We start from the raw sequence: 20,112 nt of genomic DNA, 5'->3' as shown, positions 1-20,112 counted from the left end.
CACAACTCTCTATTATTCAGATTAAGCCAATTTCTTTGGGCCTTATGACGCTATTAATAATAGCTGCTTTACAGAATGATTGAATAGGCCTGACAGCGTATATCATTACCATTTAATTAATTACTTGTCAATCCCACCTTTGTGATGATTAAAAAGGATATAATTTGGTGTTTCACTCTTTTTCATTTGGAAATGCCACTCTGCCACTTTGCCACTCACTTTTTCCAATGAAGTCTAATTTGGATGAATTCCCAACGGGGCGAAGGAAAGACATGATTAATATCATTCATGACTGAAACACGTAAAATTAGAAAAGGGAGAGAGCAGTATGTGGTCAGGACTGCATTGCTTGTGAATAAGGCATAGAGGGGGGAGAGAGATCCACATGATTATTTAAAATTAAAACGTATTATCATTTAACTAATTTTTTTTGTAATCGTATATTAATTTTAGGTTGACTATGTAACACCATGGTTTATATGGTAAATGCAGACTTTCTACAGCAAAAATTCGGTCAGCGCAACTACATGCTATATTATGCCATTTTTCTATAGTGCTATTTAAGTCGCTGTCACTGAAATTTAACACTTAAAAACTTATCAGGAATGGGAGGGATTATGTGTGTTATGTGTTATATGTGTTGAGTTTCATTGACAGTTGCTTAACAGCAAAAACAAAAAAGGCAAATTCAAAGCAACTGGAAATAGTAGTTGAAAACAATCGGGAAAGAGAAAACTTGCAGCAGAACAGTACACATGACTGTGTTGTTGTACTGATGGATGCTAAATGTATCAAAACAACAGGTAAACATGAAGGAATTTGAGTTTGCATTTACAGCGAGCAGCATCAACAACAAATGAGAACAGGAGCAGATCAGAAAACAGAGAGGACTAAAATATAATAGTAATGAGGGAAATTAGAAAAAGGCCTCTGTCCTACATAAGCCTGTTTCAAATGAAGCCTGCAATTGAGCTAATAAAAGGCCCTTGGCCCATATTCAAGAATTATTTGGCACACATTACACTAGTCAACATTATCATATAACAATGCATGAATAAAATTAAATCAGCACATTATTCTAAATCAACAAGATCCATCACAACAAAAAGAAATTTCAGGCTCACTGGAAAAAAAGCTTTCACTGCTTTAGCTACCCTTGTTGTCACACGTCTTCTCTTCTCTCACACTGTGTCATCAACCTTTTTCAAGCAACCTTCCTTAACCTCTCGAGCTGAAATCCAAAAGCTGTATCTGCACACTGTCAACACAGAAATATAGCCTGCCATTGAGTGTGCATTTTTGAGTCCATCCAGTCGGGATTTAGGTGTAGTAGAATTTTTCCAATCCATAGAAAAGCCATGTAATCCTTCTATTGAACTTGAGAATCACAAAAATTGGAGTTGCAGGGTTCTCACATGTCAGTGATATACTCTACCTGTCCGCCTCTCATTTCTGCCACCCTGCCTCATCACACATCCTGTCCACGCTCTGCTACACCTGTCTGTCTATATGTCTGCCTGCATGCATGAGTGCATGCCTTCTTGGCATGTGTGAGTGATTTTATATGCACACATGCTTGTGTGCGTGTGTGCATGCTTGTGTGTGTGTGTGTGTGTGTGTACTTCCTATGAAATCTCTGTCAAAGTCTTCATACAGCAAATCCATCTGTCGTGAGTAACTTCTGATTCACATGGTGAGCCTTAATGACCGAGCTTCACAAATTTTTACAACCCACCGAATAAGAGCGCTTATTTATTACAGCTTGATGACATGCGCAAAGAAAGACAGAGAAAAGGTGAGAGAAGAAAACAAATTTCTAAATAAAATTGAGGGTGGAAGAGAGAGTGTGGGATAGACGGGTAAGAGGTAAATTGATGAAAAGGAGAAAACAGGAAGACAGCGATAAAGAGCAAAGAGAAGTGTGAAGTGAAAGAAAGGCAGCGACAGATGGAAGCAGAAACAAAGAAAAGTGCTTGCGAGTCCTCCCTCCGCAAATTGTTTCTGACTGTCGGCCAAAGCGCCTGATGGATATCTGCGCCTTGATTGGAATTTACATGCCAGGCACAACCCTCCCCCTCCCATCCCCAGCACACCCAATAACCCACTGTGCTCTCAACCTACTTTGAGTGATAAGTGCTGGCATATTTAGCCCCAACAATGGCACTCTGCAGAGTTTCTGAGGCCCAGAAAATGATGCATTGTTTATGAGAGGGAGTATCAGTTTCAACAGTTGATTAATGGCGAGGAAGCTATCGTCAGCTGCCATCGCACCGCAGGGGCACGCCAGGCCCAAATTGGATGAGTGCGAGGGAAGAGAAAAAGGTGCTCATTTGCTAGACGGAGTGGAACTATCACACCAAGATATTTCACTTTGGCACAGTGTTTGCTTTGCAAGCCTGCACACCTTCAGAAAATGGGAACTTTCAACAGCAGCAGCAACAGCCCTGGGGAGACATTGTCATTTTCTAACTCTATACATCAATCAAAGTAAACAGACAACATTACTTCATAATCTGAGGCTCCAAAAGGAATATGATGAACATTTGTAAATATTTCAGAGGCAGAAGAAGATTTGGGTGATAATTAAACTGGAGTTTCTTTTGAAAGCTAGAACAAATACAATTTCACGGCTTTCTTTACAATTACCTTCATGTTTTGGGAACAAGCTTTTCACGACATCATTCAGTCCATGCATTCACTCTCAACCCTCTTCTGTGTCCCAACAAAGTTTCTCCATAGAAGTATGGGCTAACAGCAACATAAAGTGAGACAACTACCTGGCTGGTCAGACAAATTTGTACCAAATACTTCATTCAATACTCCATGCAAGTGCATTAACTATACAGCATTTTATGCTTATTCATCAGTACCTAGTACCGTATCTGGGAACACAATAACAAAAGACTGGGCATATATCCATTAACAATCATGACTTGTACAATCAGCACAATCAGGGAATAAGAATAATTGATTATTCATGAAGAAGAGCCTAAGGAAGTTAAGCATGGATGTTTATTCTTAGCCTTGAGATCAATATGTGTGCCAAAAATAATATCAACCAAAACTTCGGTCACACAATGCCACGTGTACCAGTTCAATGCAGTTAAAAACTCTAAAAAGGCTAGTAGGTGGACCTTGAGTTGAGATCATTTTGTTGATCATCAAGTTTGTTTGGTTGGTCTGTCCATCTGTTGAGCTCCTATGTTGATGTTAGCCATGGGCATGTCAGTATCTGGCAAATGAGAACTTCAACAATTAAGTGTCAAAAACAGCCTTGCAGTACTTGCCTATGTTGCCTGTGCGTATGTGCAGCCGGCCCCTGATAATGGTGAGGACCGTCATGGGGCTGAGGATTGACCGTTGGCCTACATCGGCGCTCGTCAGCGGGGTGTCCTCTCCCACGTAATCAGTGGTCAGCACCTCCACTTCGTGAAGGGCCTGCACTGCCGATTTACCCTGACGCAACATGTACTGGGGATGCAAAATACAGTAGGAGAAAAGGAAATGAGATGCATTTATACACAAGTATGCATTAAACACAAATGTGCTCATCAGTGATGATTAAATGAAGACAAACTAGCAAGAAAATGAAAGCACATATACACTAGGAATGGGAGTTATTGCTAAATGAATGAATAACGTCAAAACAGCACTGCCCAACTGTAAACTACTCCTTTATTTTTTCCTTATTAAATGCTTACCAAATTGCTAAACAAATCAATTCTACATCAAAGTTGGCAAGAAAGTTTCTATCCAATAAATAAATAAATAGCAGAGTTGAAAAGACCTCAATTAAAAAAACCTTCTATGTGTGGTTCATTTTTACTTTTGGGATTAAAATAGGAGGGAAACTTGCTTCGGTCAAATCCTTCAACACAGAGTACACAGGGAGCAAAATTAAATAGTACTTTAGTACTAGTTTGTTAAGCCGCCAATACGTTTGCAAATCTCATAAAATATAATCATTTGTATTTGTCCCAGTAGACATAGAGTAAAACCATTTATAACACTTATTAGGAAATGTCTGTTTTGTGTATTTGAGGAAAACTGGGTAGGTGGGAGTAGTTTTTTATTTGACATTCTATTATCAAAAGCAGTTTGTTTCTCAGTTTCTCTGCAACACCTGGTTCACTCAAACACAAATGTGTTTAAACAATCTGGAAACGCTGCATGAATCCATGACAGATGCACTGCGTTACAATAAAGGTGTGTCACGAATTGACAATGCATGTGTAAGTAGGATGTGTTTTTTCTTTTGTTGATGCTTAACTCTGGGAGGTTCTTGTGAGAACACAACATCAGTGGAAATTAAGAGTTTGTGAGTAATACTACAACTAATAATGACAAATGATAACTTTCATCTTCATACATCTGAATCAAAAGTCAACCTCAGTCTTTTACCTTGAGCTCGATGGCAGTGGAACCTATGAGGAGCAATGAGTCGCTGTCCCAGATGTCGATGTGCATGGTGTGGAGGGCCAGGTAGCGCAGGAACCAGCGCTTCTCTCCTGGCCTCAAGAAACCCTCATCTACTCTGAACTGCACCTGCAGACCCGGAGAGCCTGGACAAGGAGAGAGGAGACTTCAGCATGGAGTGATAAACACAAACACTGTTCAAAAATGAATAATGTGATTAAAATATGTGATGTTATGGTAGTTGATGGCTGTTTCCTCCAGCTGGAAAACCAATCAGCCCCTCAAAGCTTCGTAGGCAGAATTAGTAAGTAAGCAAGTCAGTAAGTAAGTAAATAAGTAAGTAAGTAAGTAGGTAAGTAAACTTTATTTATAAAGCACCTTTCTAAATCATGGTAACAAGGTGCTGTACAGTGCAACATTGAGTAAAAATAGACAGTTAAAACGGGAGGAAACAATATAAATAAAAACAAACATCTAATCATCATCATTAACCCTTGTGTTGTCTTCCCTTCAACCTTTTTTTCAACGTTTTTGACGCCTTTTTTTCACAGTTTGTTTTTGCTTTTTCCAACGTTTTAAATTTTTAAATTTTCTTTTACACATTTTCAGCGCTTATTTCTACATCCCATATTTTCTGATATAAAACAAAAATTTAAAACGGGTCAATGTGACCCGAAGTCAACACAAGGGTTAAGAATTAGGACATCATCTTCCTACAGAGATAGCTACTGAGCTACATCCACTAAAAATAAGAGAAAAAAAATGGATGAGATAGATGCAGCTGTATTGGTTGTTCTAAGTCAACCTACATGAATAACAACTTTACATATAAAAGTTATATATGTGTTATATAGTCATAAAACAAAAAAGTGTTTAGTTATCTGCTCCTAGCAACCACTATAGCTTCTGTTTCAACTGACACATAGGTTGCCAAATATAATCATGTGGATCTACTGATTAGGATTGGTTACAGCAACAACCTTAAAGCCCAAGCTTGGATGTAGAGCTCTAATGGTTAGCTGATTATTCCATTAGTTGATTGACAGAAAAAGTAACTGGCAAGTATTTTAAAGCAGCCATATTATGCTCATTTTCAGGTTCATATTGTATTTTAAGGTTGTACCAGAATAGGTTTACATGGTTTAATTTTCAAAAAACACCATATTTTTGTTGTACTGCAGTGCTCTCTCTCACTGCTGCAGATCCTCTTTTCAGCTGGTCTCTGTTTTAGCTACAGAGTGAGACCTCTTTTCTTCTTCTTCTTCTGTACTATCTTTGATTGCACTCGCACATGTGCAGTAGCTCAGATGTAGATCATGTCAGCTAGCTAGCTCCATAGACAGTAAAAGAAAGGCTGTTTCTACAACTTCGGTCAGTTACAAGGCAGGATTAGCTGGGAGACTTCTAAATGAGGGCGCACATGCAAGTAGTTCTTTTGTAGATTATGGTGAACTTGTGTGTGTTGTAGCAGTGCTTTGCTATTGAGAACGAGGTAGCATGCTAGCGTTAGCATTAGCGTTAGCATGCTAACGCTACGAGCTAATGGTTGCGGTTAGCCTGCTCGTTTCGGCTTGTGACGTCACAAGCCGTGCCGATTTTGAACAGCTCACCCAGAGACTGAAGGCGGGACACATTCAGAAACCGTATCTCACTCTAAACAGCATGGATGGATTTTTTTCAAAGTTTGTATGTGTGTGGAAGCACCAGAGACACAAAAGAACACCCCAAATCCCAGAAAAAGTGATTTTTTCATAATATGGGCACTTTAATAAAAACGTTAATCATTTAAATAATTTTTTTATCCAAACATTACTCATTTTACCTTGTCAATTGTGTAAATTTGCTGCTTTTATATGTCTTATTCCATATCAAACTGAATAATACTGAAGTATTGGAGTGATAGTCGAGGAAAACAAGACATTTGAATCCGGCTAAAGAAAAGCGTTATGTCGCTTTACTGACATTTTACAGACCAAAATATTAATCAAGGCAGTATTCAGCAGAATAATTGATAATGAAAATAGTGTTGCAAACAAAATTTCGAGACGTGGGAAGTGTAGGACCCTGTGTTTTGTCCGTATCTCATAATTTTTCTATCTTTATGGAAGTGCAACACTAAATCACCCTTTAATTTGTCAGCCATTTGTATGATACACTGCATTAATGCAATGGCAAGTTGATAAAGATACACAACGTGGAGAAAAAGTCCCCGATCTGATCATTATTTTTGCCTTTTGCCTTGATCCAGATGACTTTGAATTTGGAGGAAGAGCCATAATGTCTGTAACCAGCTGTGAACCTTGTGGACAGATCTGAACTGGTGCAGTAGCCATCTACTGGGAGTCATTAGGTCTGATGATTGCGCTGTATGGGAGTACAATAACCAGGGAGTATGAGGCCATTTCAGCAAATCAGAAACACCCTAGGGTTCCCATAATTCAAGATGATAATGGCGCCTAAAATGGCCAGAAAACCTCAAGAGTGATTTTATGAACAGGGGGATAAAGTCATGGCTTTAATCAGCACATCCACACTGGACCCTTTAGAGGAGTTAATTCCCCTCTTCATCACTCAGAGGAAAGTTTTTTTTTCTTTTTGAAGAAAATACTATACACACAGTTTGAGGACTGAAGCTGTTCTGAGGACAATGGGCAGCCGTAAATCTCTTTACATATTTAGCATTGATATCGTTAGCCATTTGTTATTTTGCCCACTCATGAAAGGTCACATGAACACCAGCCATTTCATTTTGATTAAATCAGATCAGGGTGAAAGCCCAGACTGACTTTGAGAATGTAAAACGAGCTTCTGATGACAGCTCTGCGATCCACCAACATAAGATCTGACACATCCTCTAACTTCAAATAACTCCTCTAACTTCTAATAACTCAAATGAAACTGACCCCATCAGTGATTCAACTCAGCTTATGAGTGGGTATAATCAGTCAGCTGCAGCCCAAACCAAAGCCAACCCGCAGCACTGCGTTAATGTTACGGTGCGCGCGTATCCAAGGTGTGAGTGTGGGTCTATAAGCCAACTCAACTCCCACAGTTCTCCCCCAAAGCATTGCTGCAACTCCCTATCAAAGCCCCCACGCAGTCTTCAATAAACTTTTAATACCTGAATCCTTTCAAATCACTTATCAGATCTTTTTAGGTTAGCTTTTGATACTTTCAAGTACTTTCAAGTGACAGATAGATTAATGAATTAATAAATCTAACATACCTGTGCCTGATTTTGAGAAAACACTCTACCCACAAGGTCCATTAAGTAGCTGTTATGGAGCTTTCAATCATATCAAATTAACTTTCTCAGCCGATGGAGTTTGCCCACCATGCCTCACATTGCTGATTTTCAAATTTCTATTTTTTTCTGAGCATTTTAAGGACCTCTCGTCTCGTCAATATAACTTTATCTTATGTGAGAAAATAATCGAAGCTCAAAGGTCCCTTACTTGTGTAGAACTTTAGTTACATGATAGCAGGTGGTCCTGTGTGTGTGTGTGTGTGTGTGTGTGGTTTTGGTCTGGTGTTCACAGACAGGGGATGTCTGCTCCTGTCTTTGAGCTTAGATTATTTTGTTACATAAAGTAATAGACCGAATCACCATGGCATCGCGCTAACACAAAAATCACTTCCAGCTAGACAAATGGCCGTTGATTTGAATTGCGAAGATATGTGAAATCAGCAAACTATTGTTTATCTCTGTTGTCATTTTCACATTTCAACACGGAGGTCTGACCGATCTGACCTTTCTGCTGTGCTTATTTTCTGTACTGTGTTGCTTTGCTAGCGTCTTTAATAAACCAAATCTTGTGTTACGTACTGTACAGCGACATCTCACCGAAGGTCGGGCTGGCTAGTTTGGCCGGTGTCATTTTCTTTAGTCAGTGGTCCAACAGGTAAATTAGGTCTCCAACATAATGTTAGTGAAAGTGTTGACATACAGTATAAAGGAATCAAACCTTTAAATTTTAGATGATGAGATGAGAGTATACAACGTTGTTCCTCGTCCCTGTTTGATCAGTGCAGGTAAATTGTATGTACGGGATGCAGGAGTTTTATACCCGGAAGTTATTGTAAACAAACATTGTGAATTGGTCTATACAGGTGAAGAATGAATTTTCAATGCTCAAAATGCTTAATCTTAGTTTTCATTTATCAGATAATATACTGTAGTAAAGTTCTCTTTTCTTCTTATCAAGGTAGAAAAGCCTCAGAAACAGACCAACACTCTGGGCGGGTTGCAGCTCATTAAAGTGAGGTGAGGTAGGTTAAAGTAAAGGCTCCACAGACAGGTGCTGAGTAAAATACACCCACGCTGGAATGGTTTTTCTGATCAGATATCTAAAATGAAAAAAAAAAGATCAAAAACTGAAGAGGGGCACCTCCATTTTATCTAAAGTAGACACAGTGACAACAGTATGAGGCTATTACAGCCCTAACCCTAACAGTTTGGCAGTATTCAAGAAAACGATAAAGAGACAAAGACCAAAGTAGTCTTGATATTTCTGTGCTGCTTAAGAAGTCTTTTCCCCTAACCTAACCTACACAGACTCCTTCAACTCCACCTCCCCTCTCCCCAACCATTCGCCAACTCTCTCCACTTGGACCATTAGTTCACCCAGCATGCTCTGGGCTTGTGTGCAGTGGACTGGTGGCGATGAGAGCACAGAAGGAGAGCGGGAGAAAAAGAATGTGTATTTGTGCTCGCAAGCGGGGAGGAGCTGACAGATCTGGCCTTAGGGTTGTGTGTGTGTGTGTGTGTGTGTGTGTGTGTGTGTGTGTGTGTGTGTGTGTGCGTGCGTGTGCAGCTAGTCCCCCCCCTTAACCTGATGGCCTGCCTGGTGTGTACACAGCAGGCCAGGCAGGCTGAAAATCCTGCTGGGGATCAACAACTCTCAACAACACTGTGAAGGCTGCAGGCAGAGAAAACAGTGAGGATGCACAGCTAGATGAGTGTACAGCTAGATGAAGAGACTGACACAAACCAGGACATCACGGTAGACTAAGGCTACATGCTGCATGTTGGCCACTTAAGGTTTCTCATTGCAATATCAGGGATATGATGCGCTAACCACTACCACCTAAATGTAATTATCTGCAACAGTTTTTTAGATACATTCACATTTTTTTATTATAGCAAGCTGCCCACACATTTGGACTGACATTATAGTTTTCCGTTTCATTTGGAGGATATCTTGTTTATGACGGAAAACATTTGTGCAAATGTATAAATGTTTAATGGAGTTTTGAAGGAAAGTTGTATGTGTCTCTTGCTTTGTTATAAGAAAAGAGCATGTATAAATCATTTAGATAGTTTTAGCTTTAGTCTAAGACATTTTTAGCTGGCAATTGCCATTACCACTGTGATGATGAATAGTGGCGGATTATAGCAATCCTGGAAGTGGAACGTCGTAGATATAGACTGTATTAAATCCAACATTGTTTGCATCCATGTTTGCTTGTTAGCGGCCAACTCCTCCCTGCCTTTGTTGGTACACTGCAGCATATGTATCTTGGCACATTACAACCACATTTAGATCAGTGGAATAGTGTGACACCATTGGCAACATAAACAAAACAGGGAAACACTTCACTATGTAAAGTTTCTCAAATTTTAATTTACTCTGAGGACAGGGTTTCTTCAGGTTTCACCAAGTCAAATTTAAGACTTTTTAACACCTTTTTAAGACCATTATGATTGAAATTTAAGACCTATGTCACGACATAAAAAACAATAATTAAAAAAACAACAGATGTCAGAGACATCATCTGAAACAATTCCCAGATTTCCTTATTCGCATTATAGGACTGGTGTCTAGTCACCATTTTGAAAGACCCAGAGCACCTCCGCTCTGTGTTAGCTCCGATCCAAAAGCGACAGGGAGGTTGCTGAGAGCTGCTATGTGGGTCAGTGTGAAGGTAGTGCTGGGGCGGGGGCTGTCAGCCCCCAGATACTCAGCAGAACTGGATGACGGCTGTCGTTTGCTGGAGACCCTTCCCAGCAGGTAGATGTTTCTCACTTTGTGCATGAGACTCCAGCGCCCGTACACCCAACATTCCCAGTTTAATTGCTTCTTGAATAAGAAGCCGTAGGCTTCAAATTTAACCAAGCCCCGAATCCCGTTTTTTTTTTCAAGCCAAGTATCAATAAACTTGCACTTCCCTATAGCTGAACAATGAAATCCATGTCATGTCTGTGGTACTATCCGAAAGAGACTTGCGCCAATAACACATGAGCTGATATAAGCAATTTAAGTTGCATGTCGGTCGCATTTGTAGTTGTAATACAGCGAATCATATTTGGACTAGAGAAAGAACTACAACACCACGGAATCACGCAAAAAAAACATTCTAAAGCGCTGCCGACGAAGGAAAATTAAGACCTGTTTAAAATTATTTAACACCTAGAACACAATACTTCAGCGAATGTAAGACTTTTTAAGACCCCACGGAAACCATGTGAACTGTACTGCTGGAAAACATTTCATCTCTTTCCAAAGGCCCTGTAAACCTTGTGTTCAATCTGAATTCACCTTAGCAGATGCAACAAAACCAACTGGAGAGTCACAGACATGCCAATCAAGCAGTCTGAACACGCCCACACAGGCCTGAGAAGAATTCTAATCTGGAGACAAATGAAAACAGCTGTGTGGGTGGACCCTGGCTGTGTAGGGCATATGCAGAATTATTCCCATCCCTGGCAAATAGTTGCTAAAAATAACACGGGTGACATATTGACCTGCTGTTACCATTTGCTAATCAGAACTTGCAGTGTGTCCCACTGCTGCATTTTCAGCAATTCTCTCTTGTTGCAGCCTCAAAATGCAAATGATTTCAAAGGGAGCAAATTGCGTATTCCTTTGCTCCCTGGTGAATTATTTTAGCGTTTACTTCCTACAGTTTAACCATTGTTATTGCTTGCACATAATTGTAAAAATTGTACACCTATTGTCTTGGCGAAATAAATCGTGGAGACAGAACACTTCAATCGCTGTGTGAGCTAACTTATATAAAGTAAACAGGAGGATGCCATGTCTCACTTCCTTTCTCAGTCTGTTTAGTGCCACAGTGGGAAAGAGGAAGTTAGGGAGTGAAGGAGCTGATTGTCTGCTGGTCTATGTATCATAAAATGACTAGGCAAGACATGCTTTCCTCTTGTATGTGGTGGGAAAGAAATATGCAACAAAGCTGCATTTGGCAAATTCACATGTTTGGGACTCCAACTTGAAAATGAATGAATTACAGTTTAACCCATTTACTATGGCAGTGCACAAACAAAGTTTGTCACATTTCCATATATCACATCCTGTGTAGAGAGAGATGATTTCCTGCCTTGGATATTTTGCAGCCCCAGGCTGTATTTTTACATTCAACTTGATCAAATGCAGCTGTAGAACTAACTTGATAGCTGGATTGAAAGACATTTTCTGAGACCTAATGCGTGAATGAAACATTACATAAAAGGGTTGTCCACCTACCGCCTCAACAGGGTTAAGGAATTCAATGGGTTTTTAGGGAGCTTCCACCCAGCAGGACAAAGAATCACAATGCTGAATAACTGCAACAGCTTTGAAGCTCAGACATATTTCATATTCTCTCTTACCCTCACACCATCAACCACCCAGGCACACACGCACGCACACACACACACAGTCAGTGGATCATTGATCTTGTACAATAATTGGATCATTCATATCTTTATAGATCACTTAAACTGCAGCTAATACAGAGTAGGCTCAATGTTTTACATTAACATTCATTTGTCCAATTAGGGAGTAAAAGATTACAAAAGACTATAAAAAGCTGTAAAAATTGTATTTTTTTCTTTTACAATGGTGCTATAAATGAAATAAAAGTGGTTGGTTTTAATGAATGGCAAAAACATACAGTGATTGTGGAGTGGTGTGTGTCACGGAGTTCTCCTTCTTTCAACAAAGAGCCTACAGCAATGCTAACGGCTCTGTGAGCATGTACTTTGGCAAAGCTACACTTTCAGCTAATGCAAGCATCCCACCATGCTCACAGTGACAATGCTAACATGTTGATGTTCAGCAGGTATAATGTTTACAATGTTCACCATCTTTGTTCAGCATCTCAGCATGCTAACTTCTGCAAATTCAGCACTAAACATAAGTTCACAGTTCATGGTTATCTGTACCTACACATACACCCCCTACTTTCACAATGAAATGGACTAGTCCGTAACGGTGCACGGCGCGAAAGATAAACACACAGTGACAGGAGGACTGGGAAGTACCGACTGGTCTCCGTCCAGAGCATGGTCCAGAGTCTATGGGGTCGATGTGTCGATTCTTTTTACTGTCTATGGAAAGTACACATAGAGAGACGAAGCAAGACGAGTCGGAAATGAAACAAAGTTAACCAAAGCGACTCAAATGAAAGAAAAAAGCGAAGAGACAGCCAAGCAGCTAGCTGTGAAGTGGCGCTAGGTGAGGATAACGTTAACCAAGACAATGAAGAGGACATCATATCTTTAAACAGCACCCTCTTTGGGATTTTTGCCTGCATGCAGTTTCGGGTGCGCTCCGTGGCTGATGATAGTGGTAGTGGTGTCGGTGGCAGTGGCATGCACAGTGAGGAGACTCAGGAGGAGAGGGACAGTGAGGGTACAAGCAGCGGTAAGCACAACTCCCCTTAAAACACTTTGTCCCTTGATAAAACTAAGCCATAAACAAGTGGTGGACAAACTGTTGATAACACTACAACAATAAAAAAGTAGGCATGCTACACTATATGATTGCATTAGTTCAGCTAAGTGTGCGGGTATCTGAGTCTTGACTGATGATGTTCTCACCGTTTTATTATTATAAGGCTATATTAGCCTACCTGTCATTCAACGAAGTAGCCTACATCTTAATAATAAGCAAAACACCACCTTAGGTTCATCAAACCTTGTGCTTGTGCATTTGTGTCCTTAAAGTAGCCTAGATAAACGTTGCCCATAATGCAAACTTTAACAAGAATTGTAGCTTTTCTATCTGCATTGGCAGACAAAAACTCATGATAGACCTCTTCAAATTAAAGCACAATTATAATATATATATATATATATATATATATATATTAGGGCTGTCAAAATAATGCGTTAATTTCGATTAATTAATCTGAGAAAAAATAACGCGTTAAAAAAAATAACGCAGATTAATCGATTCCATATTGACGTTTGACCCGGAGCCGTTCTAGCCACCATTCGACTGTAAAATGAAAGAGGGAGACGAGAATGTGCTGCCTGAATCATTAACTGGAACATTTACTTGTAAAAATCTTCTTCCTGCCAACCCTGGCTACCGAAATCTGGTGCCACTGATATGTCTGCGCTTCTCTCTGATGCTCTGAAACAGACGATACAGGCAACACAAACACCGCTGCACGGGACGCTAGTAAACACTATACTCGATAGCAGCTAACGTTAGCCTACCGCTAGCTAGTTAACACTATACTCAACAGCAGCTAACGTTAGCCTACCGCTAGCTAGTAGCTGGATTAAACACGGTTAAAATCCTGACAGCTAACGCTAAACGGTGTAAAGTTTAACTGTGTTTTACTGTAGAGGATTCAACACCGGTATGTAACAATCTGCAGCTACCATCGGAAAAACAACACAGACCTGTGCATTCAATGAAACTGGTAAACTACAGTCTCGTGGTGCATTTGAAGTTATTGTAAATGTCCTTTTCCCATCTGGTGGTTGTTTTTGTCATTCAACAGCAATTTACTAGTGAAATAAGTTATTGTTATACATTATTATTAAATTAATTTTGACCATATGGCCTTAGCAATAAACAAGCCGTTCTTTAATGTCACCGACTATTGTTTTCTCAAACTTCAAGGACTGTTTAAGCATTCAAGGCTAGAAATTGTTTTAAACATGTGTGTATAATGACTAGTTGGACAGGGTTCTACAGTAATTTTACACAGATTGAGATAGGCAACACGACTGAATAAGGAGTCACTACAGTTGAAAAACTAACAAAAGGAAAGAACAAACTTTCTCAAGACCACACTGAATACTAAGAGCTCATCTCAACAATCAATCATGGACGAAGTAGCAGATAGTGCAGCCTCAGGGTATGAAGACTCACAAACCACTGAAAAAATACAAAAATCAATTAACTCAATGCGAAATATTTTACAAACGAGTATAATTTTGCCTGTTTTTGGGTCACACACCTTCACAATGACCTAGAGCAAAGCAACAGAAATGCTTAATACAGAGGAGCTTAAAAGTATTGACAATTTGCATCATTACCTTAAATCTATTGAAGTACAGTGACTGGAGTTGAGCCATTCATACACACAATTCCAAAATGTTAATGATCTATCACTGCTCTTGAAGGAGGAACGGTAACTTTACTTTTGTGAAGGTCTACATTGTAGCTACAACTATTGATTATTACTATAAAGGGAGATTCCACCAATTACAAAATCTTAAGCTTTAAACATTTTTGCCTACACTGCAAAAGCGTAAAGCAGTGTACATTTTCTTGGCCACTTGGGGGTTCTGCCTTAAGGCCGTACCACTAGGCACTGCCTAGATGGCGATGGCCAGAGCCACCGAGAGACGCCCACTTTGAGTTTCATTTTGGCTCTTTAGATGTATGGATGACAGTTTATGGTTTAAACACAAGTGTTGTGTTTTGTCCCTGCAATTTTGTCTGTTGTCGTTTCTGCTTTAGAAAGTAACTAAGTAAAAAGACATGAGAAGCAAAATAAAGTTTACTTTTAGTTTTTATTAATTTTCTTCTTCTTGATCTCTATCTTGCATTACTCTGGTTACATGACTTTTGTTTAAACATGGATAACAATAAACTAAATTACCATCTCTCCAATTGTTTCTGTGTAATTGTTTGTTCAGCCTGTTTGGAATTTGATATATTTAATTGAAGAAACTTAATTTTGGAAGCAAAAAGAACAAAATTGTAGGTCGTTTCCAAATGTTCACAAAATGTTTCTCATATCTGCTTGTAATGACATTACAAAAAAAGCAGATTTAATATCACAGCTAAATTTCCACTGAATCCACTCAGTTTCACTAATCTTTTTGATTTGCAATTTCATGACAAACTATAATAAAATCTTTCCAGAAAGGGTAGCTCTTTTGTTATACATGAACAGTATTTAACTTTTGTTGTGGTTCAGCAGGTAAAGTTGCATAAGACAGATGAGTCAGATTTTGATACCAATGGAAACAATTACCTGGTTCAACACTAACAGAATGCTGTGTGCGAACAAACTGTTAAATGATAACCGTAGTGCTTAATCCTTCAAATAAGAGAGGGAAGCTTCGGTAGTTCAGGGGTTATGAGTAAATAGGTGGAAAGGCCTTAGAATATATAGAAGGATAAGTCTGAATGTAGGAGGGATTTGTGGTGCACACTGGATGATATAGACCGAGAGAGACGCAGAGACAGACAGAGAAATATTGACTGAGTTAGACTGGAGTGTGTGTCTGGGGAAAAGGAAAGGAGAATATAGGTAGGCGTAGGAAAGAGGAGGTGGGAGGGGGGTTCGGGATTGTTTGTGTGCTCAATATCACGCTCCGTCAAAAGCTGTAATATCTCTTCCATTTCATTAGTTGCTACATGAATAGACTTGACATCAATCAGTGCCTGCTCGGCTGATTGAAAGAGAAGTGCCTCGGCATCAGAGAACATCACGGAGCATCATGGAACGAGCTTGCAATTTGTAAGCACTGATTGTGCAGTGTTAATCCGGAGAGCAGGAAAATAAACCACATCACTGCTTATATGCAGAATCTGTAATAATGGCAGAGTTTTACAAGTGTTTTCCAAAGCATACACTGCATTTTTATGTAGATGAATGCATTTTCCCACATTCCTTCATGGTCATGAATGCACCAGACAGCATGAAGTTGTCGGTTCTCGTTCTCTAGCGTATTACCATGCATTGATAAAATAACTCGACATGTTGTTCACTGTGATAGATCAGTTATCTCAAGCAAGTTCCAAGTCCATGCAGTTTCATACCATGCTAATATGAATGGAAGCCAATGGCTGTCGGCAGGGTAAGAAAAAAACTGTTTTAATTAAATAACTGCAGTTATTCAGCGTTGTGACTTAATTGCACATGTTTTCTTTAAGATGCTCAAAGTGTATCCAAACTGTTGGGAGTATAGAGTACCAGGACCGTTTTATTCACCATACAGTAAATGTGTCATGGGATGAGATGAACAGGGTGAGTCTCCACTTCAGTGAGGAAGTGAGCAGTATTATTTTTTCTTGCAGTGGTGGATCCTTACCAGAGTTGACAGTGCCGTCTTTGTTGATGGAGGCCAGGACACAGGGAATGCTAGCTTTCAGTTGAACCTTGTCACTGGTCAGTAGTTTGAGCCGCTGTGATGTGACTGGTGGAAAGCGATAGAACTGGAAGGTGAAGTAGATGTTGTTAGGCCAATCAGGACCAACACCCGCCGTTGGTATTCTGGCAAAAGACAAGAGGTTGATGATTATTCAGAAAATAATAATCGCTCATTGTGCAATATTTAAAAGTAACACGGCAATGCTGCATGTAAATAAAAGTCCAAGTGATTGATTTATTACCTTGAATATTATCTTTGCTAACGGTATTGTTTTTATTACAAAATCTATGTGGGGAGTAGAGTGGTGTGCATATTTAAAAATGAATGGTTGAAAAGGTAATTAAAAACCCGGAAGAGTAAATCACATTTCAGCTAATGATTTACCTCAGACAATTCCAGGAAAGAAAAAAATCAAATATGCACACTGTCCTACCATAGTCAGTAATTCAGCTTTACAACTACTTAAAAGTAAAAACCCAATAATAAAAATGGGGATCAGAACTTAGGTGGTAAATCACATCTTAAAAGAGGCTATAAATTGGACTGCTGATTGAGTAGAAAAAAGTATTTGTGGCTAAGAGAACCTCCTGGTGTTGTGTATTCCTTTTCACACAAACACCACCCTCTGAGTGTGATTTCTCACACACACACACACACACACACACACACACACACACACACACACACACACACACACTCTTTAAACTTCTGATGGCCTACAAAAAGTCCCGGTGAGCCTGCAAGCACTTGATTTAGCACCAGCATATTAAATAATGAGCGAGTTTCAGGATGAGCTTTTTTCTGTTTCCGTCTGATGAACAGATTAGCAATGAGTCATCGGGTATTCAATAATGAGGAGAAAAGGCATTTGAAAACAAGCAGGGAGTGCTGGGAGGCCCCCCACAACCATGGACAGGCCTTCAGAGCCGGAGATTTCAAAGTGGAATCTAATAAGAGTGGTGTGTGACCTCCCAGTCAATCACTTGCTTGGATATTTCCCTGATAAAGATGCCGCCGTGCTCCAGCTTCACAAAAGAGCCGGCATTAATATTCATTCTGTAAACAGACAATATTGATAATTATGGCGCCCGGGTAAGAGCTAGAAATTACACTGACTATCCACAGGCACCCCGCTAGCCTAAGTGCTACTGCTGCCGCTGCCTTAATTCCCGCCTGCTTTTCCTGTTTGTCATAATTATGAGGTAACCCTCAACCCACTCTATGTATGTTCAAGTATGTGGTTTCGGGTTGTGTGGACTTCAGATTGCCTTCAGGTGACCTTGAAAAAAAACCTGAAGAATCAAATAAGCTTTCATACCTTCACAACACAGACATTAAAGTAAAAAAAATCCATACTTTCTGATATTAAAATATCTGCTTTGTTTCACTGTCTCCAACTGGTAATATGATAGTGTTTCAACTAACCCAGGGGCTTTCAATATTTGCTGTTGTAATGTTACAATATAACTAGGTTTTTACTACCCGACTTCCTTCCAACTCGCCGGCAGAAAGGAAGTGATTTAATTGCCAGCCTGTATGGAGTAGACAGGACAGGGATGCTGTGCTGAGGGAAAGCTGGAGGTAGGAAACATGAGGAAAAAATGTATGTTTTGTGTAAGATGTGTGCACAAACAACTGCTGTATGGTAGGTTAAAGTGAACCCAGGAGGTCAGTCTGTAAACTGTGATGGAACTTTACATCAGACTGTTTAGGTAATCATTTCACTGTTTGTCTCCAATTTCTCCTCTAAATAAGTTTGGCTAACCTCGGGGTTTGTTAACAACCTGTCTGATCGTCTTTCCTCCGTCTGACTTATTTTTAGCAATGTCCTCTAAACTGATTCATTTATATATTTTTGCTTTAGTCCTATGTGGCAGCAATTTAAGCAGCAAGCAAGTATTACACACACTTTAGTGCATCTTACGTTCAGTAACATACATCACCATTAACTGAAAAAGAAAACATTTCAATATTACAAATACAGTTGCTGAAAAAAAACAAGTAATTTGAGGCTGTCACCTTGGGTTCTGAGAAATTGTGGCGGGCTTTTTTCACTAACATCTAACATTTCAAAGACTAAGAAAACTCGACACATTAATTGACAAAACTTTAAAAAAGAAAATAGTTCCAGCCCCAATTATATTTCAAATGTCTTTTTTGCACTTTAAAAACATAAATGCTTGTTGTTGCTGCTTAGTCATGATGTGTCTCTTTCCTGCCACTTTTTCTTCCTCAATCACATTCCTCCTCTTTGCTGCACTTAAGGATGGCTGGTAGTCAAATTCCACTGACATCATCACACAGCATCATGTCATTTAACAACATCTGAAGCACACATTGACACACACACACACACACACACACCATACAGACAGAGAAACTAGTCACAGAGTAGTCGACATGTGTTGATCTAGGGATCCTGGCTACCCTTCCAACAAAAACTCGTCAGATATACAAGATCATATTTGTCATTAAAAGCTGAATTGAAAAGACTGTACCTATGTTACGCGATTACATGGAATCATGTGAAATATCAAAAATAAACTGAAATCAGCCTTATGAGTTTGCTATCTTTCCCCGTCTCTAAAGTTTGGTAACCTGACGTGCCAGATAGTTTGTTAACACAGAACCATCTGAGTAGCCGTCATCGGAAACTGTTTGGGAAAGGGCAGGCATTTTCAAAAAATACCTGCCAGGTGATTGGATGAACCATCTGTCTATCACGTCTGCCACTGTTGTTTTGAATGAACAGTCGCAGCCGTCACACACCTAAACCACGGCTGTAGCTGCCAGTAGCTACTCACAGGACGCTGATTGGTGAGGTAAACTGGCAATTCAGACACAAACGCATTAGGTTTGAGCAAGATAAGATGGATTTTCCTGTTATACATGATCCTGCGATTCCACGTGATCTCGCGAGGATCCAGCTGCCGTGCAACGTAAAAAGTGTTGAGCACCCTGACGGGAAATGTGTTCATGCGTTTTCTTTAAATTGCGAACGTACATCTCTGTGCTGTGTATGGGTATGTGCTTGGCATATGTGTAGAGGATGACTGGCATGACTTTATGCCAGTATGGTTTAGGTGCATTGAAGTTTTGGGTGTAGTTCAAAACAAAAAAAGGAGAAATCTCAAGGCAGGAGGGGCGTTGTTATGCATAAAGTATGTATCTATTCCGGTATACGGTTAAATGGACAGTGGCTCAGTGTAGAGTAAGATGCAACAACAACAATTCTGACATTTCTGGAAAACTAAATCATTATATTTACAGTAATATTGAAGGATTAATCACACGTAATCTATCATAGCATACAGGCCAAATCTGTACTGATCTCTATGACAACAGCAAAT

General features: G+C 39.7%; 1 protein-coding gene across 5 annotated transcripts in view; it reads right to left on the bottom strand.

Annotated features, from left to right (window-relative positions):
- nphp4 (nephronophthisis 4) overlaps nt 1-20,112 on the bottom strand; it is a 152,529-nt gene that overhangs the window by 32,847 nt on the left and 99,570 nt on the right. For all 5 annotated transcript variants that reach the window (XM_036008075.1, XM_036008077.1, XM_036008076.1 and 2 more), the window contains 3 exons: nt 16,703-16,884; nt 4,402-4,562; nt 3,288-3,471 (listed from right to left, as the gene is read on the bottom strand). In XM_036008075.1, the coding sequence (XP_035863968.1) occupies nt 3,288-3,471; nt 4,402-4,562; nt 16,703-16,884 (527 nt within the window). The remainder of the gene's footprint in view (nt 1-3,287; nt 3,472-4,401; nt 4,563-16,702; nt 16,885-20,112) is intronic.

The sequence above is a fragment of the Sander lucioperca genome, chromosome 12 (assembly GCF_008315115.2).
Source record: "Sander lucioperca isolate FBNREF2018 chromosome 12, SLUC_FBN_1.2, whole genome shotgun sequence".
Lineage (NCBI taxonomy): Eukaryota > Metazoa > Chordata > Actinopteri > Perciformes > Percidae > Sander > Sander lucioperca.
Note: the sequence above shows the minus strand (reverse complement) of the source record. Positions and strands in the feature narration are given on the sequence as shown.